A 25,642-nucleotide genomic window follows, 5' to 3' on the forward strand; every position below is an offset into this window, starting at 1 on the left:
CAGCAGCCCTCATGGTCTGACTTTGGGCAGCCCAACTATAGATCATCGATTATGCTTGTAAGGTATTTGTGGTTCCTGTGATCCCTGTATGCAACAGCTTGGAATATTTGCTCAACATGAGGAAAAACTTGAGGATAAAATACTTTTTTATTAAATATTTTATTTTTTATTTTTTTAGCTCAATAATTCCTCTTCTGAGTCCCTGTCAGGGGAAATAGACAATTGTCCCGGCTTGCGAATGAGGAGTGAAGACTGATTACTTCTGGTCTGTTTAAATCTTAATAAAATTTTTTATTATTTTTCATTGTGAGCATGAAGACTAATCGTTTATATTGGGATTGAGGTAAAGAGACTGTGATCAGTTTGAAAAGAAGGCAATTTTAAAAACTTGATCCAAAAAACTAAATAAATGAAAATTTGAACATGTTAAATCTGTAAAAAAAAAACAAAAAAAATTAAGAAAAAAAGTATATAAAAAAAAAGATAAAAAAAAAAAACAAATCTAAAGATGCATTTAAAAAGTTGAGTAAATATAAAAATTTAAATGAGAATAAAAAAAATTGCATTTCAACATTTAAAATTAAAGAAGAAACAATATTTAAAATAAAAAAATAGAAAAATGAAAAATAAAAACAACAGTTACTCTCAAAACTTTATTCATTTCCAAAACAAAGCCTGTTCTTTGCTAGGAACAATAATGAAAAAAATGTAATAAAACATCCTATTTTGAATCTGTAGATTCTGTGCCTGTCAAAGGTTCACATTGACTCAGAACTCATTCCAGCCAAAAAGAACTTTGTTTAGTTTTATTTCTTTGTCTTTAGAGATACGGACTGTGGAGTTCAAAGAAATTCTCTATCAGAAGTTTTTGTTTAAGCTTCGGTTAAAGCTCATAAGCCTTTTCTCGGCCGACAGTGATTTTGATGGAAACTGATAGTTCTGTACAACCAGATACCTGAGCTAAGAGGCTTTACTGAACATAACCAACTTAACTTGCTATTACAGGAAGTAAGCCGTGATCAACAAGTCAGATTTTTAATGTAAGGTTCAGAGGGATGGTGTTTTTTTTTTTTATGGAGAAAATAAACTTTCTGTTTCGTCCAAAAAAATGGCAAATATACACTATATTGCCAAAAGTATTTGCTCACCTGCCTTGACTCACATATGAGCTTAAGTGACATCCCGTTCCTAATCCATAGGGTTCAATATGACGTCGGTCCACCCTTTGCAGCTAGAACAGCTTCAACTCTTCTGGGAAGGCTGTCCACAAGGTTTAGGAGTGTGTTTATGGGAATTTTTGACCATTCTTCCAGAAGCGCATTTGTGAGGTTGCACACTGATGTTGGACGAGAAGGCCTGGCTCTCAGTCTCCGCTCTAATTCATCCCAAAGGTGTTCTATCGGGTTGAGGTCAGGACTCTGTGCAGGCCAGTCAAGTTCATCCACACCAGACTCTGTCATCCATGTCTTTATGGACCTTGCTTTGTGCACTGGTGCACAGTCATGTTGGAAGAGGAAGGGGCCAGCTCCAAACTGTTCCCACAAAGTTGGGAGCATGGAATTGTCCAAAATGTCTTGGGATGCTGAAGCATTCAGAGTTCCTTTCACTGGAACTAAGGGGCCAAGCCCAGCTCCTGAAAAACAACCCCACACCATAATCCCCCCTCCAACAAACTTTACACTTGGCACAATGCAGTCAGACAAGTACCGTTCTCCTGGCAACCGCCAAACCCAGACCCGTCCATCAGATTGCCAGATGGAGAAGCGCGATTCGTCACTCCAGAGAACGCGTCTCCACTGCTCTAGAGTCCAGTGGCGGCGTGCTTTACACCACCGCATCCGACGCTTTGCATTGCACTTGGTGATGTATGGCTTGGATGCAGCTGCTCGACCATGGAAACCCATTCCATGAAGCTCTCTGCGCACTGTTCTTGAGCTAATCTGAAGGCCACATGAAGTTTGGAGGTCTGTAGTGATTGACTCTGCAGAAAGTTGGCGACCTCTTCGCACTATGCGCGTCAGCATCCGCTGACCCCGCTCCGTCAGTTTACGTGGCCTACCACTTCGTGGCTGAGTTGCTGTCGTTCCCAAACACTTCCATTTTCTTATAATACAGCTGACAGTTGACTGTGGAATATTTAGGAGCGAGGAAATTTCACGACTGGATTTGTTGCACAGGTGGCATCCTATCACAGTTCCACGCTGGAATTCACTGAGCTCCTGAGAGCGACCCATTCTTTCACAAATGTTTGTAAAAACAGTCTGCATGCCTAGGTGCTTGAATTTATACACCTGTGGCCATGGAAGTGATTGGAACACCTGATTCCAATAATTTGGATGGGTGAGCAAATACTTTTGGCAATATAGTGTAAGTCCGACGTCAGAGAGATCTTATTACCCACAATAGACAAAGTGAAACTGGACGTATTGTTCAAAACTAGAAAAGATGTAAATGTGGAGGTTTGTCTTTTAAAGAGGCTCTCCCTGCTGAGGACAGGTGAATATCAGGTTACACAGAAACAGGTGTTTCCACACATGGCTGCAGTGTCAGCCACTTTGCAATGGGGGGGAGTTGGTGAAGTCATGTGTGTAAAGTCCCACAGCTGGAGGCTTATTTTTCTTCCATCATGCATGTTTTCCTACCATCCGTCTCTCTTTCAGCCTCTCAGCACACTTGGCTGCTGGAGAACAGAAGCTCAAACTGTTACTTGTCCCCAAACTTTGTCTCCTCTTACCTTTTTCACACACTTCGGTGTTGTCCTTATTTAATGGGGCATACCTTTATTTCATTTTTTTTTTAAATGCTACCATCTCTGCATGACATAACGTAATTTCTCAGTTTGCAGGGTTAGGGTTTGTTGGCTCATTGTTCTCAGTTCAGTCTTGGTTTTTAAAAATCACACAGAAACTTGAAACGACTTCAGTCGATCATAGAGCCTCCCATCATTGTGTTAGAGACCAATGGTGTGCTGCCTCTCTTTAAAGCAAGCAGTGGATAATTAAAGAGACCACGTTAAGGTCAACACATTTACTTCTACACACACCTTCTCTGAGAGGGGGAAAACAGAACTGCAAGCGTTTATCTCCGAACGTGTCCTTCCACACTTCTAACCTCCACCCTCACTAAATGACTGTTTATGAATATTGCAGCCTTCCACCTGACAATAACTGTACTTTTAGTGAATAAGTGTTTTTGATTCCCGTTGACTTTGTTATCGGCCGCTCAGAGGTAGAAGCTCCACTGCAATTTTAGCCAGATTGTTCCAATTATGGGATTATTTCTGTCAACAAGTTGAGGAGTGGTTGTTGGTTCCTCTGAACTGCTGGTTCAGGGATGGACTTTTAAATTATATAGTGCTTCCTAGTCGTTGTGTCAGAAAGGATGGGCGCTGTGGCTCAGACTGTAGCCAATATGTCAGTTCTTTTACATTTCATCATAGAATGAAAAAAGTTACCTGTTGCGACTCCTTTGCAGTAACATAAACACATTCTTTAAATTATCTGAACTGGGAGTTTAAGCGTTTATTTTAAGATGCCTTTCTCAAAAATGTGGAAGCATATTTTTTTCAGATTTTCCTGGCCAAGCCACAGTGAAATCGGAATCCAACTCGGGACTTGCTTTGAAAAAAGTTTGCCTTCTTTTTGTTTGTTTCAAAATAAATTAACTTGAGTTGTGCTATATTGTGTTTACATCAGCCTCGGACTGGTAATCTGTGATACTGTGGGCCGTTCCTAATTTCAGCGTGCGATGGCCGTCCCTCCTTAAATCATACCGGCCCCAACACTTACTTTCCAGCCGAAGCTCCTACCTGTGACAGTCTCAAAAAGTAATGCAATGTTAACTGGTTAAATGATGCATGCAGTATATATAGCCCTTCGTTATGCACATCCTTGTGACGGTTGGGGTATGGTGCAATTTTCTATTTATCAAACTTTAAAATCCTTGCAACAAATTAATTATAATAAAACTAAAAAGCTTTCTTTAAACCAAACTAGGATGTTCCTCTTATATTCGGTGAATTAATGTTTGAATATTATGGATTTGCTCCCCATATCCATCTGGAAACCTTCCTTTGAAGTAATTTTGGGAAGGGGCGAAAATACTGGTTAGCTGATTGGCCTATGATGGTGATAGACGGGCCAAATAAACCAATCAGATCAACGAAGCATATGACGTACTAACAGACCGACGATGAAGAGGAGCCAATTGATAGATCAAACTCTTGCCGAAACCAGTCGGAAGAAGAGCAAAAACATCTTTTCCTCTGAGAAAAGCCTCCAGAGCAGTGTTTTGCTCTTCTTTCAGTGAAGAAATACTCTGTAATTCCGATAAAACTTGCTCGATAGCCACGCTAACGCTAGTTTCATCGGCTGAAGCCGCCATGTTCTTTAGACTGAACTGTCGCGCTTCTCGTTGCGTCACACCTCAACCCGCCTCAAAGCCAACGCTGATTGGACGTTCGTTTGGGGAACTGCTCCAAATTTTCTTTAACGGAAAGTAGGGTTTTCACGATACTAAACTTTTCAACTCGATATCGATACTAAGGAAAATATTCGATACTCGATACCATTTTCGATACCACAAGAATAAAAACAAAGACTCCAAAATTCTACAAAAATATTTTCATTAATAAATAAAATACAATAAATAAATACAATAAAGGTTGTATGCTGTGTACAATATTAAGCAAGCTTGATAAAAAACTTATAAAATTAAAATTAAGTGTTCCTTCCTTGGCTATGCTTTGCACACATCTTATGTGCATTGCTGCCAGGTTGGGATGTTTCCCAATCTGGCAGTTAAGCATGGCCGTCAATGGGTAAAAAAAAAAATTTTCTTTAGATTTATGGCCTAAGAGATCAATAGACTTGGGTTCAAATTGAGTGTGATTTTATATATCCAGGTGGTTTGTGAATATTTATTATTAACCACATTATAGAAGCCTTGCCTTTGCTTGTCCATTGATGCTTGAAGATAGATCGGTTACTCCACAATGTGTATTCGTATTGTGTTTCACATTTGAGATGCACGCGTTTGACTGTGCTTAAATTTTTTTTTTCCGGGGGAGGGGGGGTGTAGATGGAAAAATGCAAGGCAAGGTGAAAATCGTTCCCAGTCCGAGCCTGTATATAAATGATAATAATGCGTCGGATCTGACTAATAATGCGTGATATAAACATGTATTCGGAATATTCTGACTGGTGTGTAGGCACTTAAAGCAGAAATGCGTCACATCAACATGGGGCCCAGCTTAGATCATTCAAAATAACTAAATCCTGCCCTGCATCTAAATTCATGCAGATTTAATGCCAATCAGCATGAACCCCGCCTCTCATTGGATCTCATCGGATTGTGATTCTGTTCTGTTCCTGCTGTATCCGATAAAAATATTCCCACCTTATGACACATTCTTTTTCCGATTGGGTGTTTATTCAGATTTCTTGTGTCCATGTAAACATAGCTATGATCTGTTCTGTTCACTTTATTTCTATAGCACCGATTCACAGTACATGTCATCTCAAGGCACTTTAAAGTTCACCAGATCATCCAGTCAGATTGATTTAAAGTTTTCTATCTAAGGAAAACCAGTTGATTGCATCGACTCATTGACTCAAATGCAAACCCTCACACTAAGCATCCTTGAAGCGACAGTGGAGAGGAAAAACTCCCTTTTAACAGGAAGAAGCCTCCAGCAGAACCAGGCTCAGAGTGAGCGGCCATCTGCTGAGGCTGACTGGGGTTCAAGGAGACAGTAGCAGAGATACGAACAGCAGCTATAAAAGGCGGCCCCGTCCAGGAAACACGCAGCCAGGCAGACGAGCTCCGAGCCAGCTCCCATGCCAGAGGATGAAGAGAGCACATCCAGTTAGTCACGGTCAGAGAAACGGGACCACACTGGAAAACAGGCCGATCTCCAACATCTATAAACAAAGGTGTTGATGGCAGCAGCACAGCTGATGTTTCTTTCCAGGATGGAGTCACAGCCAAAAAGGAACAGATGAGGTAAAGCTACTCTGAGAAAAGGCAAAGGGAGCATAACGTTAGAGATTTTTATTTTTAATGTATCACAAATGTCTTTTTTATGTTAAAGGAAAAATTACTGAAAATATGTAACTATAGCCCCTTTAAAACAATAAATGATTTATAAAATCAATAGCCGTTTGTTTTAAGGAAACATTTTAAGACTGTTTGGAGTTGGATGATGGTGCGTTGTTAGTTTCACAGTCACAGACTTGTCTTCAGGCAGCCAGCAGACTAAATAAAACCACTTGTTTGTTTTACACGCTCTATAAAAAGTCTACATGCTCTTGTTAAAGTTGTACATTGTTGTGATCTGGAAAAAAAGCCAGAAGTTTCCTTTACCACTGCAGTCTGTACAAGTGGAATCAGAATAATTTAAAGAAACATAGTTTAGATCTTAGGAAAGTTATAAGAACTTTTAGTCTTTTCCCCCCCAACTGTAAAGTCCACTAACCTCCAATAGATTTGAAATAAGTTGACTTTATTTACCCGATCAAAAGTTCAGTTATAATTCAGAATGGTATAGTGGCGATGAGGTAAACCAGGGCATCCCTCCAGAATTCATAAGGCTGGTCAGTGGAGCTGCCAGGAGGCCTAGGGCAACATTAAAGGAGCTGCAGGAATTTGTTTGCCACATGTGAAAACTGTCTACTCTATTCTTCCAGCGTCTGGGCCTCAGGATGGTCTAGACAAGTCAAGGCTTTTCTCAGACAGTTCATGTCCACACTTGGCTAAAATTTGAAAAAACCCTTCAGTGGAGATAAACCTTAAACGTACAGTCGATGTGTTACAGGACATTCAGTTCACAAAACTTGACATGATTTTCACTTTATTGTGTTATATTGTTTTGATTTGGCCTAAATCCTTAAAAACTCAGTTACTTAAAAAATGACATATCCTTTGTTTTATTTTCCACCCATGGAGGTCTCTATTTTTTTCACTTGTTCAATGCATGCTGGGTTGATGATGTGGTTTGGTCTCACTGGACTGGAGCTGATGGAGTGAATACAGGAGGGCTGACATCACCAGAGTTGTATAATAATCCGGATAGCAGTATTTTATTATTTTTTAACCATCTTAAAAAGATTGAGTTTTTATGTTTGGGAAAGATCTCTAGATGCACTACAGCACTACCATCCATCTTTACTTTTGTAAACACAGAGCATCCTTGCTTGTGACATCATTGCGTCCTCTGCTGCGCATTAGGGACTGACATTTTTTCGGGAATCCCACGGGTCACGGGATTCCCGTGGGATGGGAGTCAGTATTAGTAACGATCACGTGATTGGGACGGTACAGGATTAAACATTAACGGGAGCAGACGGGAGCGGGAGCAAACCAATAGTGACTAAAAAAAACTAGGATCAATACCAAAAAATAAAATAAAATGGAAAGGGAAAAAAAATCCGGTACTGGCGCCGCCATTTTGTAGTTTTTTTTCCTTTAAGTCTACACTATAATGCGAGTCAAAAAAACTACACGACCCAAAAACCAACAGTGCTTCCGCTCTGAGTTTTTCACCCGCGCTCAAAAACAACAATGGAGGGACCAACAGTTAGTGGCGAACTCGACTTCCAAAAGTTTGATTTGCAACGCAAGCTGAGAACTTTCAGATTCAATGTATTGGCAGAAATCTTATTGAAGACAACAAGAATGGGAGTGGTGCAGGAGTCATTCTGAATGGGAGTGGGAGTAATTTCACCAGGAGTGGGACGGGACAGGATTTAGATTTCTACTCTGGATCCGGACGAAACACAATTTTTTTTCTGTGGGAGTGGGACGGGACAGGAGTGAAAATCCACTCCCGTCTCAGTCCCTTCTGCGTGTGCGGGACACTTGTTGTATGAATGCGGTTCACACAGGAGATCACATACAAGTCACATACCAATATTTGGAAGCACAAAAAACTCATTTTCCCCAAAAATTGGAATTGAACATTAAAGCCTGCAGAGTGAACATAGCCTTAGTGCGGTGTGAATCCCTCGCGGTGAGAGTGTTCACTGCTCCACTGTCACCTTGTGCTACTAGATAGAATCAAGGTGTTGTCAAAAAGCAGCACCGCATGGAGAGAGCGGAGCGGCGATCACTGAAGTGGAAAAATCTGAATATTTCCATGAAATCGTAACATGGCAACCAATGAGGGACTGGTTGTAGGCTAAGCTTTTTTCAATTAAAGTGGAATGTAGAGAAAATTATGTTAAATAAGGAATAATCTAAAAAGGTTTTTTTGGCGGCTTTTAAAATTGAGGTCCTTCTAGGGTTTAATTACGGTAAGCTGTAGAAGGACTGCTCATTGTCCTCCATTACCTCCAGCACAGTTGGCAGATTTACAAGGAAGTACTGATGATTAATAATATTGTAGGTGGGGATGTGGTAGCAACTGGGTCATAAGAAAGTTTTTTTTCTTTTTTTTTTTCTAGTGCTGTCAAACTATTAAAAATTTTAATTGCGATTAATCGCATAATATCAACAGTTAACTCAAGATTAATCGCATATTTTATCTTTTTATTTTATTTGGGCATTTAAAAAAATGCTAATGTGCAATAATATAAAAAAAACTTGCTTATACAATTATTATTTTTTTAAAGCACTTAAAGCACAATAAAAATATCCTGGTTTAAATTCCGGCCAATAATTATTCAAAAATTGTAAAAGAAAATTACAAAACTACAGAACAGTAAACAGTACTTCAAAGAACTCCATAAAGTTAAGTTTTTTCTCAAACATAGGACAAAAATAAAGATGTACTGTTAAAATAAAGTGCACATTCCGTTATGAAATTCAGACTTAATTCAAATAAAATGAAGTTACTCACAAAATAATAAATAAATCAAACGAATTTACAATAACTGAGCTTTGCAGTCATCTCAACAACATAACATTTTACATGTAGAACATTTTCAAAATGCTTTAATATTCCTTTGGTCTGAACAGGAATTGCAGCAGCAGTGCATTCTTCATGACTTAATTTATTTCTTTGTCTTGTTGGCACTAAGCCAGTGAGACGCTCGTTTCTTCTGGACAACATAGACATAGGACTCAGGTTTTGTCAAGACAACCTTCTGGGATAACTTTAAAATAAAACTTATCATTCAGGATACCTTGTCTGCTGGCCATTTTTGCTCATTCAAAGCACGGGTCAGTTATGCTGCGGTCTCTCCCAAAACTTAGCGTTCCTGAAGCTACGGAAAGCGCCGAGGTTAAAACAAACAGTACAGCGAGCGCTGCGGAAAAATAAAGAACAAAAGCGCACGGTGCGTTTGTTTTGAAGTGCGATTAACGTGCCTAAAAAAAAATGTCGGCGCTATAGTCTAAAGCAGTTAACGCGTTAATAGCGCTTTAAAACAGACAGCCCTAGTTTTTTCCCAAACAACCTTTTCTCAAATAAAATAGATTACAATGTCCTTTAAATCAAGGGTTCCTAATAAATAAATGACATGTATCATAAAATTAGTAGATATGAGAATTATATACAGATTATGTAATGTCCCATTACATAATCAGAATAACATTTTTAATGCTGAACAGAATTCAATATAGCTATCAATACTTGTTTGCTTATTGCGCTTATTCAGTTTGTTTCTACCATGACCTCCTTGGAATTACAGTAAGGCCAGTAAGGGTATATAGCCTACCCCAGTTTGAGTCCCTCTGTATATATAGTATTTATCACTGTTGCCTACATGGCTACCTTGTTTTCAGACACTATTGTGACTCTTGATCTGAAGCGCTACTAGTAAAAAGTTCAAACTTTCCTTGTGTTGATGGAAAATTGTTAAGAGTCATAATCTGATATTTTACTAAAATAATCCTAAATCATGTTTATTCATGCAAAAATATCCAAAAGAAAAAAAAAAAAAGTAGTCTGTCTTTAAAGGAGTTATTTTTACACATAAAGTAAATCGGTTATTTAAACTCTGTCTATACTTCTTATCTACCTGACCATCTTGGCATTAGGATCAATCAATGTTGCCCTCTAACTATCGACGACTGTACCTTGAAAAACTTGCAGAAATAAACCAGACTACATTATCACTTGAACCTTCAAGTTTAGGATTGATTTCTTTTCTTCTTGGATTGAGCACTTTAGTTAAAGTTTAATGAAACCTACAGGAAGCCTCATTAGTAAGAACTTAAAGCTACAGTGTGTAATAATTACAGGCATATAAAGTCAGAAATTTAATATATTATACATAACTATGTTATTTATCATCACCTATGAGCTCAGCCTTTTAACCATAATATTTGCGTTGCCTTAGAATTCGTTATTTATAATTACATAGGAGCGGGTCTCGCAGCCATGGAGGCTGACATCTTTGCGCTACGGCAAGCGCAGAGGCAACAAACTAGCGATTGCGAGATCTCCCATGACGCTCAAAAATAACTACGGCAAGTTGAGAGAGATTAACTGAGACGGTACTGAACAGTAGATGGCAGTATTATGCCTGAGAAGCGTTTAGTCTGCCTGAAACCAAAGAAGAAGAAGAAGCAGGTATACTGCGCCTCAGTAACAAGAAAGGTGAACAAGGCGGCAGGCGTGAGTGACTTTGCAAACTGTTTGGCACTGTGTGGCCAAACATCAGACGAATGGAGGATCATGCCTACTCTGTATCACAACGAAAAGCGGCGGACACCGAACCCCCGTCATCTAAGAAGCGGAAACACGACGAGAATAAACGCAAGCGTGACAAGAAACGACAAAAAACACGGATCAACATTGGCACGGCATTTACACGATGGAAGTCACTGATGGAGGAAAAAGGTTTTCAAAGTGACGCTCAAGTTGCCAGTTTTCTCTTGGACAGGTAATTAATCCTACACACACAATTGTCTAATATCACTGCAGTTTTTGGAGTACAGGATGCTCAGACCTGTCTAAAACAATAACATGCTGCGTGATGATGCTGTTACTCTCCAGTATACTTATTCAGCAACGTCCCTGACGTTTCACAGGTAATGATTCAGTAATTTTCTGTAAAATAATTTTCTGGATATATACCTCGGTTACTTCTCTCCGGCTCCTTTGGAGATCTTCAAGCCTTTCCTCCTCTGCTCTCACCCCGCTGGCTCCCCTCTCTCGCCTGGCCCTAGCTGCACGGCCTCCCTGCCTTCGCCCTCGTCCTCTCCCTCTCCCTCGCGTTGTAACCCCCGTGCCACCAAAATGACTTGGACTCTGTAAACGGGGGATATATATTCTTCCAGCGAACACAATCTCGCTGTTAAACTAATGACTACAATTACTTCGTCTGTTTATATCACCATGCAAAGCAGCTCACCAAGACGTCACAACGATGTAGAAAAAATAACGGGTATATTTATTATCTTAAGTCTACATGAAATCTATACCCTACACAGACTAATGAAATACTATCTGTAAAATTATCTATGTAAACAAACCTCATCACTTGAGAGGGTAGGTGATGTGGACGTCGTAGAAGAAATTTTGTCCCGTAACGCTCGCCGTACTATTGGGGGGGAGAAGCGGTGGGGGGGGGGATGTTCATGTTGCTGCGGTCTGTAGTCTGACCGCTAGATGTCGCTGAAAATTACACACTGTAGCTTTAACACTTCTCTGAGAGCCTAGAGCAGCTGTAGAGGAGCTGAGACCTCATTTCAGGTTAATGTTTAGGGCTACTGCAGGAGTTATGATTGTTTTTAAAGAGGTAGAACATAATCCAAGGTTTTGAATACAACTCTAATCAGCCACATGAAATGATATTTAATATAAGGATAAGATGACTTGGTGCACAGGGTTGTCTTTTAGAAAACCATGTAGAGTTTTTCGGAGAACATGGTTCTATACAATCCGGTAAAGGACAAATTCACTATTCATTACTTTATACAAATTCCTCTTTGGCAGCTATTTAGTCCAACTGTAATGTTACCATAGCGTACAATACAGATGGCTCCAATTACATTTGGTTCTTTTTTTAATCATTTACTACATTTAAAATTAAGATGATCTTTTGGCTTTTAGATTTTTGAAAGAAGTTTGTTCAAGAGAGCCAACAATCGTCCCAAAAGTCACTGATTTGTAGAAATCCCCCCATCTGTAAAAGGATGTAAGATGGACAGGAGCCGTTATATTTCATTAACAGCAAAATAAATGGTTAAACTGATTTTATTACATAATGATTAATGCAAGAAAACTGGACAAGAACTTAAATATTTTTCCTAGATGAGGAGAAGCGAGCAAATTGCTTTCTTCTTCGTATTAAGTTTACATTCTATGTCATAGCTATTTTATTGATAATTAATGAATGAAAACATCAACCAAACCAAACACCAATTTTGAACTAAATAAATTTACCTGAACATAAATGGAAACAAAACCCTCCACCAAATAAACATTTCAATGTATAAAGCCAGAGAAATTACATCAATTTAATGGAAATTATCTGAAAAGTACAGAAGAGGATTAGGGCCAGTGGGGAAAAAAAAAAAAAGTTAACTGATTTTTAAATTTTATTTCAGTTTAGTATGGGAAAAAAAGTCAGAATTCTGACTTTTTTTGTCAGAATTCTGACTTTTTTTTAATATCAGAATTCTGACTTTTATCTCAGAATTATGTCTTTTATTGCTAGAATTCAGTCAGAATTCTCAGATTAAAGTTAGAATTCTGGGAAAAATTTGGGGGGAAAAAAGTCAGAATTTTGGGAAAAAAAGTCAGAATTCCGGGGAAAAAAGTCAGAATTCTGACTTTTCCCCATACTAAACTGAAATAAAATTTAAAAATTAGTTCACTTTTTTGTTTTTTTTCCAGTGGCCCTAATCCTCTTCCGTAGAAAAGGGTTATAAAGAAGTAAAACTTATTTTTCATACCCCCTCTCCCTCTAATTGCACGTAAATTAACTGAAAGCCGAGAAACCTTCCTGTTAAACATATTTTTCCATTCAGTATTCACACACACACAAAAAATCTAATCTTCCTTCAACAATCTAGATATTGTTCAAGGAAGACCTGATCAAACTGCTTTCCATTGTGAGTACTACTGACACAACAGGCCTGGTGTTTTCTGCTGTTGATCAGATGTTTATAAGGGCACCTTTATTAAAAACTGATCCTGTGACAGAAGATAAAAGGAAGGATTTTTTTATTTTGGCCCCTTCGGCTTCCCGCTTTGTTTCTGTAGTAGGTGGAAATTGGCCCTTGTGTTTGCAGCAGCGTTCTCTTCCTGCACGACTGCTCTCTTCATTAAAAGAGAAGCAGCGTGCTCAAAGCTGCTTCAAATTATTACCATATGTCTGTAGGGCCCCGGAGCTGAGCAGCAAACCAACCCGTTCCTACCCTCTAATTTCTTATCCCAAAATTGGACATGTGGGTCGCTATGTGTGACAACATCCCTCCTTTCCCTCGGCCGGTGCAGCGCGTTCTCACAGTATTTCTTCTCCAGTTTTAGACACATAATAGCAGTGCTTGAACACTTCAACTACACTGGCGGAAAATATGATGCCTTGACTGGAAATGTCTCTGCATGTTGCTTCAACCCCTTCAGCTGCTCTTCAAAGATATCGGGGAAGCAAAGTGTATTGTCTCAGTTGAGCATTTTAATGGCCGAACTTCTGAGGCTCATGGCCAATGAGACCAGTGTGTTCATTGTACCTCCACAGAAATGACTGAGCTCCCTCTGCACAGAGCTGCTGCATTCATGGAAGGAAATAAATCTTTCAAGGCCCATAAAGGGCGAAGGCACTAATCAATGCAGAAAAATGTCAGCCATTTACAGTTGGAGCAAAACATAAAGAACGTGCCCTCTGGATGTAGGAGGGCGTTCAAAAAGAGATCTTTGTGTCCCCCAGTCCAAAAGCCACTGGTCCAGATTGCCCATCCCAGCATGCAACTCACCTCTGCATGAATACAACAGTTGTCCGATGGAGTGGGCAGAAAGCACCCCCCCCTACTCCTTGTCGCACATGAGCTGCTTGGCTCTCAGAAGAGTTGCTCTGCAGTTGGAGGAAACCTTACCATGGATCAAATCAAGGCTCAAGGAAAGCATCAGGACAGGCACCATTGCTCACTCCTGGAGATAAGATTGCTACACCTTTTAGGAGCTCGGCGAGCGTAATTTTAGTCAGGAATAGCCTGCTTAAATGGATTAAAAGAGGGCAGCAGTTGGTGCCTGACAGCGCCCGGTGGGTGGCCTTCATTGGATGATTAGTGGAAAACTAGAAAGGTCTTCAGGATCAACAGGAAGTGGGCCTGGACCTAAAGCTTCATAGACGGGTATTGAGTGCTTTGTAGGTGGCACTGAAGAAGGTGATTCCTTTTACCCTGGAGATGTAGAGGATTTGTGCCATAGGAGAGTTAATTTGCTCGTTTAAATATAGCAGCAGGTCAGACTGGTAATGTCTAAAGCAAGTATTGGCATGTGTTAGCTGGATAAGGTAATGTTGAATGAGGACAGTTTACAGGATCTTATAGCAGGCGGCAATTGATAAAGTTTTAATTTTAGAAGTCTGGTTTTCCCTTTTGTCCGATGGGATGGACGTTTACAGGTAAAGCTCAATTTTAGGGGGATGTTTTTAACGAACACCTGATATCCGTTACTTTAAAGAGAAGCAGCTCTTTGAAGATGTTTCTATACTGGAAGAGGCGAGGGGAATATGAGCTGGAGGCTTTGATGCCTCCCATCAGACAAATGACAACGGAGCGCTACTCGTGGTCGTCATCGCTGGATGTCATCTATGATCTGTCTGGTAAGCTAACCTTTTAATGGGAGGATCAGCTCCTCAGACCTCTGGGAAAGGGAGACTGTGTAATGGATGCATGAGCATGTGGACTGAGTCAGACGACACTGAAGGGATTTTCTGGGGGAGTTAAAGTCGGATGTCAGGGTTAAATATTTTAATTTACAGGATACCAATTTGTAAACTAGATTACTTCTTGGTTTCTGCAAATAAAAATCTGCATCTCAAGATTTAAAGATTTTTATTTACTTAAAAGATGTTTGTTCTTTTTTTAAAAGTCCAGTCAGAAAAGAATGATCAATGGATCTTTATCTCTACCTAAAACTAATAAGTTTGCGGTGATTCAATGAATTTAGCGTTAATCAGTAAAAAACGAGAACGAGATCCCGGATACAAGCGGCTGAAATGAGCTTTCTCCGCAGGGTGGCTGGGCTCTCCCTTAGAGATGGGGTGAGGAGCTCGGTCAGTCGGGAGAGGCTCAGTGTAGAGCCGGTTCTCCTCCACATTGAGAGGAGTCAGTTGAGGTGGCTCGGACATCTTCTTCGGATGCCCCCTGGACGCCTCCTTCGGGAGGTGTTCCAGACATGTCCCACTGGGAGGAGGCCCAGGGGACGACCCAGGACATGCTGGAGAGGCTATGTCTCTCGGCTGGCCTGGGAGTGCCTAGGGCTTCCCCCAACACAGCTGGAGGAGGTGTCTGCGGAGAGGGAAGTCTGGGAGTCTCTGCTTAGTCTGCTGCCCCCGCGACACGGTTCCGGATAAAGCGGGAGACGACAGTAAAAAAATAAAAAATACTAATTTTCATCGCGATCACAGAGTCTGGGAGCGGCCATTTTTGCCCAAATATGGTACCACCTCACTCCTGCCATCTTCTGGCAGCCTAGCGCCATTCTCCCCGCTTTACAATCAAAATCAATGGGAACTACTAGACACATCTGCAATCAACAACAATTATTGAAGATTTCCAGAGGATTTCACCATTGAAATTCACCAGAGCTATAGTGAAACTGACAATGCCCACGTGCATGGCAGCTGGATGTAGGAATACATCAGGTAAAAGTGGGAAAAAACAATTATCATTCCACCTTTCTGATTCCTGATCCTCCACGGACGGGTTCGTCGTTGGATTGCCAACTTGAAGAGGGAGGATTTGCCATCAAACTTCTGGCCAGAGAAAAAACACGTAATATGTAGCCAACATTTGGAAGAAGAATGTTTTCAAGATGACTTGGATAATAGCGCGTTGTGACAAACACCAGATACAGCACTGGGACTTGATCAACAGCCGATAGCGCACCGTGACGTCACAAACCAGTAGGTGGCAGTAGTGTTCTTTGACAGACATGGATGCCTCCAGTCAAGCACATTCAAATGAAATTACTTTTAATTAAAACACATCAACCAAACGAATCAATCAATCAGTCTTTCTATTTATAACGTGTTCTATTTGTACTTGGAGTGTAGAAGCTAAGGATAGCATCGCTCACTAGAATCGGTATTAATATTTAAAGGTATACTATGCAACCGGTGTTGATTTTCCAGCGAGGCTCCCCCCAGAGGGCGAAAGTAAAAGTGCACTGTCGTAAATATGCTCAGCTGTTCTCCTGGTTTCTCCGTCAAGCCAGGCGCAGTAGTTTTAAGGTTAGCAGACAGGCGAACGCAACGAATCGCCATGTCTACTGAGGGAAGTGACTATTTTGTTCCAATTTTCGAGTTTGAAAATTCTCGCTGGTTCCGCCATGATAACCGCACAAATATCGCCACTGCGCTAGCAACGAGCATGCCTTTCACTGGGGGCTTGTAGCAGTTCTCACCGTAAATCAAAACCGACTCTCGTGATGCACAAGACTTCTGAGCCTGTGGGTGCGGGCCGAGGGCTCCTGCAATTGCAAGTACGGTATTTCCCCTACAGACCACCAGGGCGGCCGAGAAAAACCTTTGTTTGACCTGAAATGACTCATTTAATCATCCAAAACGTTATGGAACACATAAATTAACTGAAAAATGTTGCATAGTATGCCTTTAATCAAATATTTATTAAATGGGCTATATCTGAGCACCTTGGCAGCTTTAATTGCAGCTTCAGTGAAAACCATTTATACTATATTCCCAGTGCTGTTCCACTTTTATCCCTAGAGTCATAACTCGCTTTGTGGTTTGTTTTTTTCTCCGCGCTGGATCTTGGACTTTTTTCTTTGTTTCCATATTTCGTTGGGAGGCGCTAACTTCCCTGTTGATCTCTTGTGCACATTCATAGTATCATACCTCTGTTGCTTTTGTAGATATAAGTGAAGGACTTTATTAACAAACAGCAAAAGCAAAGTGTAAAATACAAATAGAACAGCAGGACGCATGACTTTTTCCGAAAAACGATATATGCAACCACAGTTAATTATAAATCATTTTTACTTAATTTAGATTTTATAAATAAAGTAATTTAATGGGGCTAATGCACCTTAAAGCAGTAAGTGGTAGTACATACAGTGGTAGTACATACAGGCAGCAGGCCCAGCTTATAAACATTAACCTGGAGAATACAGAGAAATGGTGTGTGACGTCACCATATTTCATTTAAAAAGCTAATTTGAGTTATTTTAATATCTTTTTTTAATTTTAGTTAACTTTCTGTTGAAAGCCGGTATTTAGAGCCTTTTGCTCCGTGGACTCTTGATCCAAGTTCTGTTTTTTATTTTTTATTGCTTGCTCTTCGTCTTTATGAAACTCAATAAAGTGACACGACATCCTCCTAAAAAGTAGTGAGATGTTGAATGAGAGTGACTGCATAAAATATTTACATGTGCAGAAGAGCCTGATGGAAGCTAGAAAGCCTCCTTGTCTCCTCTCTGATGCTTTGATGTGGTACAGTGGTGCACACTTTCTGCAGTGCTGCACAATTCATGCCATTAGTAAAATGGAAAATTATTTTAAAAAAAAAGGTTCAGCAAGTGTGTCCTTCATCCTATGCTTTCTACCGGCTACTATTTCATGTTTCACCCTCTGGATATCAGACAGAAATGCCATGTATCAAACAGTGTGCAATCAAAGCTCATATTTTATCATTTCTATCTACTTAGTAAAGTCTTTCCTGTTTGATTTTGCCCTTTTAAACTTCTGTACCTTACCATTTGGCCATCAGTGCTTAAAGATTCTACAGTGTCTTGATGGTTCAAAGCAACTATTCATACAAATTTGGAAGAAAGTGTTGATTAGACATGAAAAGTAAGCAATTGACTTTAAATATGAAGATATATCAGCTGATTTATAGGAAATAACACCAGTGAAATCAGCCATTAACGCCAAACTGAAAAAGCTATGCAAGGCAAATTTATTTGTCGAGCACAATTCAGTACAAAGACAATGCAAAGTGCTTTACATGATTAAAATACAGGAAGTTAAAACAGAATCAAAGCAAGTAGAAAAAAAATTATAATAAAAATAAATAAATAAATAAAATAAAAAATGCAGAAAAAAAAAACTAGAACAGTGGAAGGAAATTTTAAACAAATGTGTTTTTAGTCTTGATTTAAAGGTACTCAGGCTTTCCGCACTTTTACAGTTTTCTGGAAGTTTGTTCCAGATAAGTGGAGCATATCTGAAAAAAAAAAAAAAAAGAAATTATGTAGTTAATATGATAAAATATCAGCAACAAACCTGATTTGCCAGACCTTTATAAATGCAGAAATCAATGAAATTTGAAAAATATTTTGAAATTCAAATCAATGTTCTAGCAAAAGCAGCATAATATGATAGCTTTGCTAGGTCTAAATCAGGCATCCCCAAACTCGGTCCTCAAGGCCCACTGTCCGGCAGGTTTTAGAGGTTTCTCTGCTTCAGCACAGCTGGTTATAATGATTGCAGTAGACCAAAAGCCTGTTAATCAGCTTTTTGCGTCTTGTCCCGTCTCTACAAATGGATGTGACTGTTACGTAAGGTAAAGGAGAGCAGAAGACAGACCTTTCTTTTTTTTTTAACAAAATGGAAGACAGAAAAACTGTTTAATCAACTATCAACCTCTTTTAGCTCCAGAGCGTAGCACAGCCAACCACCTGTGACCAGGGTCTTGTTCCAATCTGCCATTTTCAGCACCCTTGGCTCCAGAGCAGGGCGTGGCCGTCCACCTCTGCCGAGCTATCGGTGCTGTGCCTCTTGTTCTGCTCTTCGACTAAAGGAAATTTGGCTGGCTCTGTGAAATCACTGTGTTTAGTTGAAACTGGCAAACATCAGATATATACGGTGTTCCTGAAGTGCAAACTGCAACTACAAATCTAAAAGCGCAACTACATAAAGAAAAGCGCAACTACATAAAGCAAAGCGCAACTACATAAAGCAAAGCGCAACTACATAAAGCAAAGCGCAACTACATAAAGCAAAGCGCAACTACATAAAGCAAAGCGCAACTACATAAAGCAAAGCGCAACTACATAAAGCAAAGCGCAACTACATAAAGCAAAGCGCAACTACATAAAGCAAAGCGCAACTACATAAAGCAAAGCGCAACTACATAAAGCAAAGCGCAACTGCATAAAGCAAAGCGCAACTGCATAAAGCAAAGCGCAACTGCATAAAGCAAAGCGCAACTGCATAAAGCAAAGCGCAACTGCATAAAGCAAAGCGCAACTGCATAAAGCAAAGCGCAACTGCATAAAGCAAAGCGCAACTGCATAAAGCAAAGCGCAACTACATAAAGCAAAGCGCAACTACATAAAGCAAAGCGCAACTACATAAAGCAAAGCGCAACTACATAAAGCAAAGCGCAACTACATAAAGCAAAGCGCAACTACATAAAGCAAAGCGCAACTACATAAAGCAAAGCGCAACTACATAAAGCAAAGCGCAACTACATAAAGCAAAGCGCAACTACATAAAGCAAAGCGCAACTACATAAAGCAAAGCGCAACTACATAAAGCAAAGCGCAACTACATAAAGCAAAGCGCAACTACATAAAGCAAAGCGCAACTACATAAAGCAAAGCGCAACTACATAAAGCAAAGCGCAACTACATTAAGAAAAACAAAACTACATTAAGAAAAACAAAACTACATAAAGCAAAGCGCAACTACATTAAGAAAAACAAAACTACATAAAGCAAAGCGCAACTACATTAAGAAAAACAAAACTACATTAAGGAAATCGCAACTACATAAAGCAAAGCGCAACTACATTAAGAAAAACAAAACTACATTAAGGAAATCGCAACTACATAAAGCAAAGCGCAACTACATTAAGAAAAACAAAACTACATTAAGGAAATCGCAACTACATAAAGCAAAGCGCAACTACATAAAGCAAAGCGCAACTACATTAAGAAAAACAAAACTACATTAACCTACCGCCGCCGTTTGACCCTTGAACCGGGTCCGTCTGAACAGTCCAGCTTCTTTTAAGTGCGTCTTCGGTGTACGCAAACTAACTGAAATTTCGTGATTAGTCTTGAGCATATCCAGTATCACCTCGTACGTATGTCCAGATTCAAAATATTCCTGGATAACGGCAGCTATGTTTGGGCCGCCGACAATATCCATGTTTTCAAAAGCCGCAGCAGGCAGAATGACTTCCGGTTCTAGGGTCAAACGGCGCCGTCGTCCAATCAGCGATGTCTCATGTTTCCCTCTGGTACCTATCTTTTCCGGTAGGTTAATATAATTGTGTTTTCCTTAATGTAGTTGCGCTTTGCTTTATGTAGTTGTGCTTTTAGATTTGTAGTTGCAGTTTGCACTTCAGGGCCACCGTAGATATAGGCTCCTCCTTTTTGACATTTGTTCTCCATTTGGCGACTTGAATCAATGGCAAAATGTAAAGCAAGAATAACACGAATCCTTGCTATTATTACCAAGCATTTTGTTTTGTCAACTTTATAACCTTAAATGATGTGTACTTTGACAGAGGTATATTTTTTAGGTTTCAAGGGATTTAAAGTATTTTGAAACATTTATAACTAACTGGACCTTTTGAGTCCATGTAGAAAACTATTTAGTTTGCATTTCTGAATGTTTGATTCTCTGAAGTTATATTCAACCCAAAAAAAGTAACACACAGTTCTGTTTTTAGGTTCTGTCTTGATAAAGCGCATAAAAAGCCATTCTGTTACATAATGTTAGCATGTGCTCCAGCACTGTACATACAGACATAAATACCCTTAGAAATTCAAACTATGCATTAAGCCCCTCATGACCCTTCTTAAATATGGTGAGGAGTTATAAAGCTTTTTGCTAATACTTGACCTCAGTGTAGGAGTCTCATTTTCCCTCCGATGCCGATAAATAAGGAGACGAATCTTGCATTTTCACATTGTCATGAAACTAAAGTGAGTCAGCAGAGTGATTCGCATATTTGTTTTCTTTCCCCCCTTGTAAACCGTTAAGTGCTCCTCCACCCGTCTTTGGAGGCGTTTGCACTTGTTGTTGTGTGGTTTTCTGTTTTAAATGTGGCAAACCGGGTCTTTTGCTCAGATGTGGTGGACGAGGGAGACGGGATGGAGGGAGGGAGGGAGTGGAAGAGTGGGTGATGCACACATGTTTTCACCACTCTGGGGGCAGAACAACATTTAGTTGAATGGGTGTGTTCTGCCCCCGCTGTGATTGAATGCTTAGCATTGGAAACAGCTGCGTTCAGCCTGGATTCCTCCACCTGTGGAGGAATCCAGGCTGTGGTTCTATCTTCACCTTAAATGACTTTATCTTAGAATCACAAGTCTGCCAAAGGGACACGTCCATCATAAATACTTATACAAGCAGTTACACATTACACATAAATTTCTCTCCACATGCATTTTGCCCAATTGTGTATGAAGATTCGATACCATGAATCCCCCAAAAATTTCATACCCATGACTCCATGCTCCTTTTCTATGATCTTGTTTTTTATGAGCCTGTAGATTCTCTCCTACTCTCATGCAAACCTGTTTCTGTGCCTCCATGTTAACTTTTGTCAAAGAAAATTTGTTTCTACTTGTCAGGTAATCCCACCTCTTGAGACAGCACTGTTTTCTATCTTGTTGCACTGCAAAAAATCTAAATCTTGATAAGTCTTTTTTTCTTAAAATAAGTGCATTTGTTCTTGAAATGAGGGGATAAAAGAGACATTCTGCCGATGGAACAAGACAATTTAGATTTGAAATAAGAAAACACAATGGCATTGTTTATTTTCAAGTGACTATTATCTAATTATCTTATTTTAAGAGTAAAAATACTGATTCCATTGGCAAACTATCTCATTTACCTACTCAAATCAAGGGTAAATACACTTAGTTTAAGAAATTTTTAAGTATTTCTAGATTGTTTTTCCAGTGTGCATCTAGTAATATCTTCAGGCTAATTGCTGTTATCCTTAAGAGTTAAAAAATTGGTTAAAGTCATAATTTGATAACTGGGATTAACAGAGTCATTAATGTGTTGTGACAGAAGCAGCCATATCATTTAAAATGATTGTTAAATTGGGAACTTTGTATGAGCTAAGAGACCTTTAGCTCCACTGATTTTATTGAGGAAAGTGAAGCTTGAATGAACTCTGGTTGGACATCGGCGTTTACATTCACAATTCAAACCTACAGTTAAGTATTTTTCCCTTTTTGGCCATCGTTGTGTTTATAAAGTTGTCAGTTGATAACAGAGATGGCTGTACTATACGAAGTCAGAATTCAGCTGTTAAAGGAGAAGTCCGGTAATAATTTTCGTTGCGATCACTGAGTCCGGGACCAGCCCAAATATAGTAACACTTCACTCCTGACAGTTCAGACAGTTACGTCGTGGTGCGGTAAGCCTAGCGCCATTCTCCCCGCTTTACGAGCAAAGTCAATGGGAACTACTAGACTCATCTTGTCAGGTTGAGTGGAGCTTTTCAGGACCCAAAAGCAAAGGCAGGGAGGCAAAGGTGAGTTATTGGAGATTTAATTGAATGTTCACATGCAACTGTGGCAGGAATCCAAAGATCCAACATAAATATGTAAAACAAACCAGAACCATGGAGACATCGGGGGAAAACAAGCACGAGGAGCCAGGGAAAGACGAGGAACCAGCACTGAAGAACTGCACAGGGAGAGTTTATATGGGAGACTGAACAATGACAGGACTAATGAGCTGATTAGGAGCAGGTGTGAAGAGAGGATTCTAGAAAGAGCTAGGGACAAAGGAGACCAATACAAGAGGCAACATAGGGCAACAAAGAAAAACCTAAGAACTCAAATATATCCAGAAAACACAGCAAAATAGGAATTAAACCATAAAACTAGAAAACATGGAGCAAAGTTAAACTGAATACTCAAAAGAAAACTTAACAGAACCAAGACCGTGACACATCTCCAATCAACAACAATTATTTAAGATTTCCAGAGGACTTCACCATTGAAATTCGCGAGAGCTATTGTTAAAGTGACAATGCCCACATGCATTAGCCTGGGTGCCATTCCGAACTTAGTCCCGCCCACAAGGTTTAAGGTCGGGAAGTTTGGTCTGGCATTGCTCCATAGTAGCGCGAGTATGATCGCCCACTCTCTGGCGATCCAATCAAATTGTCAGGGCGGGCTTTATACGATGATGGACAGATGATCAACAGTAACGTAATCAACCACGTCACCAAAGCACGCTTGGGTGACAACAACAATGGCTGCCGCTGGAGAGTTGAGGTGTGTAGATTCTGCTATTAGGTCTGTTCTAGAAGATATCGACAGCAAATTAATTTTAAAAGAGGAACAGAGAAACGCGATCAAGGCTCATCTTCTTATTCTAGGCGTGTAACTGCACGCTTTGATTTTTGTTGACAACAACTATGCGTCACTTAACATACGTCACGCACTCCGTTGCTCTTATTGGTTGTAGGTCTATCCAATTGCAGAGGCATTTTTTTTTCCTGGTTCATTCGAAACACGCCCCATAATCACAGCTCTATGGAGCAGAATCAGACTCATATTTTGACTAGAATTGAGTAGGACTACGTCAGGCTACACATGCATGGCAGTTGGATGTTGTAAAACATCGGGTAAAAGTGGAAAAAAATACTATTTCACCTTTCCGATTCCTGATCCTCCGGTTTGTCGTTGGATTGCGAACTTGAAGAGGGAGGATTTGCCATCGAACTTCTGGTCAGAGAAAAAAACACGTAATATGTAGCCAACATTTGGAAGAAGAATGTTGTCAAGATCCGTTGGGCAATAGCTCATTGTGACAAACACCAGATACAGCACTGGGACTTGATCAACAGCCGATACCGCACCGTGCGTCACAGACCTGTAGGTGGCAGCAGTGTTCTTTGACAAACATGGATGCCTCCAGTAAAGCACATTCAATTGAAAATTATCTTAATTAAAAACATATCATTTATTGAACCGTATGTAATAATTTCATATTTAAAGTAATTTCAGAAGTTTAAATTCTGAATATGAGCGGACTTTTGCTTTAAAAGGAACAGCTATTAGCCTCGTTATGTTTTGTCAACATCTCTGGCTGTTTTAAGAAGAAAACAGTAGTGTCCTAAGAGGAGGCATTTCCTGAAAATTAGCCAAACAGTTTATTTTCTCAGGTTGGTTTCTCCCTCAAAGTAACAAAAGTTAAAGATTATTTCGAATTATTTGGGTCCATATTTGAAAAAGCTTCAGAGGATCAAAGGATAGGTTTTTTTTTTTTTTTTTTTTTTTATTCTTGATTTTATTTATTTTTTTTTTAAATATCCAACTAGAAGTGTTTGTTTCTGTGCGGGCGCTGCTGGGCTGTGTCGTCCACCTGCACTGGTCTTTTCCCAACTAGCCTGCTGCAGGGAGTCGTTTGCAGCTCTGTGTCAGGCTCATAAAAACACTGTGTGAAACAGAGACGAGCTAAATCCTAACAAAAGAACTCATAAGCTGAGCTCTTCAAGTGCCATGAAGAGACCTCACTTAGGAAAAGTCAGAGCGCCACATTCTTCACATTCCTAAGAAAAAAAAGTATCTTCTGATTAACATGGAGCTATAATGTGAAGAGTTCAGGGTATAAGGGAGATGTTTTGGTTTAAGCAATATTTCGATTGTGTCTCAACCTAAAAGTGAGTAATTTATTACCATGCGTTTGCTCTGAATGATGCTCAGTGTCAGAGCGGTTTGGGGGTGGTTTTAAAACTCCAAATAAGAGCCAATCTGACTGGATTAAGCTGTCTGTTCCTTTACACTAATGTAATCCGCTATCAGTAAGTAGCTTACAGCCTTTGGTAGTAACTTCCTTTTACACCATAAATACACTGCTGAGGAAAATTGTCTTGTTGTTTTCACATTGTACAAATGGGATTGTAAAAAGGTTATTTTTATTTTATTTTTATTTAATAATTTTAATAGCATGCTGATGTTTGAGGGACTTTTTTTATCTTAATCTTGGATGCAGTTATTAAATATGGCATTCTATTTTTAAATGTTCAGGTTGACATGACGACAATGATGATGATGCTATATTTGGCCTCGCACTCCGTCAACGACTTTGATAATAGATGATAAATTTGGCTGTCTTTTTTTTCAGTGTTTAGTCCCTTTTCCCTCCTAGGCATAGCTTGAAATTACAGATTGACTGGAATTCGATTTCTATATATCAGTTCTGGAAAATGGAATGACATTAATCTTTTTTTGCCACCTATTTAAATTTAGTTTACTTTCAGTTTATTTAGTGCCAATTCACAACACATGTCATCTCAAGGTGACAGTGGGGAGGAAAATCTCCCTTTTAACATGAAGAAACCTCCAGCCATCTGCTGAGGCTGTCTGGGGTTCAAGGAGACAGAAGCAGACATGGAAAATGTCCTTATTTGTTTATTTATTGCTGCTCAACTATAAAACTGTATAGAATTTTAAATCCTAAGGCACAGTGATGCAGACTCATAGCTAAACTACATCCCTTGAAACAAACCTCTTTAGTGTTTAATACTTGTAGGTTTGACTTAGGCTTCTTATTAATAACTGAAATTAGAATATAATAAAATA

General features: G+C 39.6%; 1 protein-coding gene across 2 annotated transcripts in view; it reads left to right on the forward strand.

Moving 5' to 3' along the window:
* The window catches only part of plekhg5b (pleckstrin homology domain containing, family G (with RhoGef domain) member 5b), a 162,927-nt gene that overhangs the window by 9,228 nt on the left and 128,057 nt on the right, over positions 1-25,642 (forward strand). The window contains exon 1 of one of the 2 annotated variants that reach the window (XM_038309252.1): positions 13,984-14,717. The exons of the other annotated variant lie outside the window; for it this stretch is intronic. Within the exon in view, the coding sequence (XP_038165180.1) occupies positions 14,594-14,717 (124 nt within the window). The 5' untranslated portion in view covers positions 13,984-14,593. Of the gene's footprint in view, positions 1-13,983; positions 14,718-25,642 lie in introns of those variants that run through there. 2 annotated transcript variants of the gene reach the window in all.

This window comes from Cyprinodon tularosa, unplaced genomic scaffold (genome assembly GCF_016077235.1).
Source record: "Cyprinodon tularosa strain WSP-4 unplaced genomic scaffold, ASM1607723v1 ctg66, whole genome shotgun sequence".
In the NCBI taxonomy this organism is placed as follows: Eukaryota; Metazoa; Chordata; class Actinopteri; order Cyprinodontiformes; family Cyprinodontidae; genus Cyprinodon; species Cyprinodon tularosa.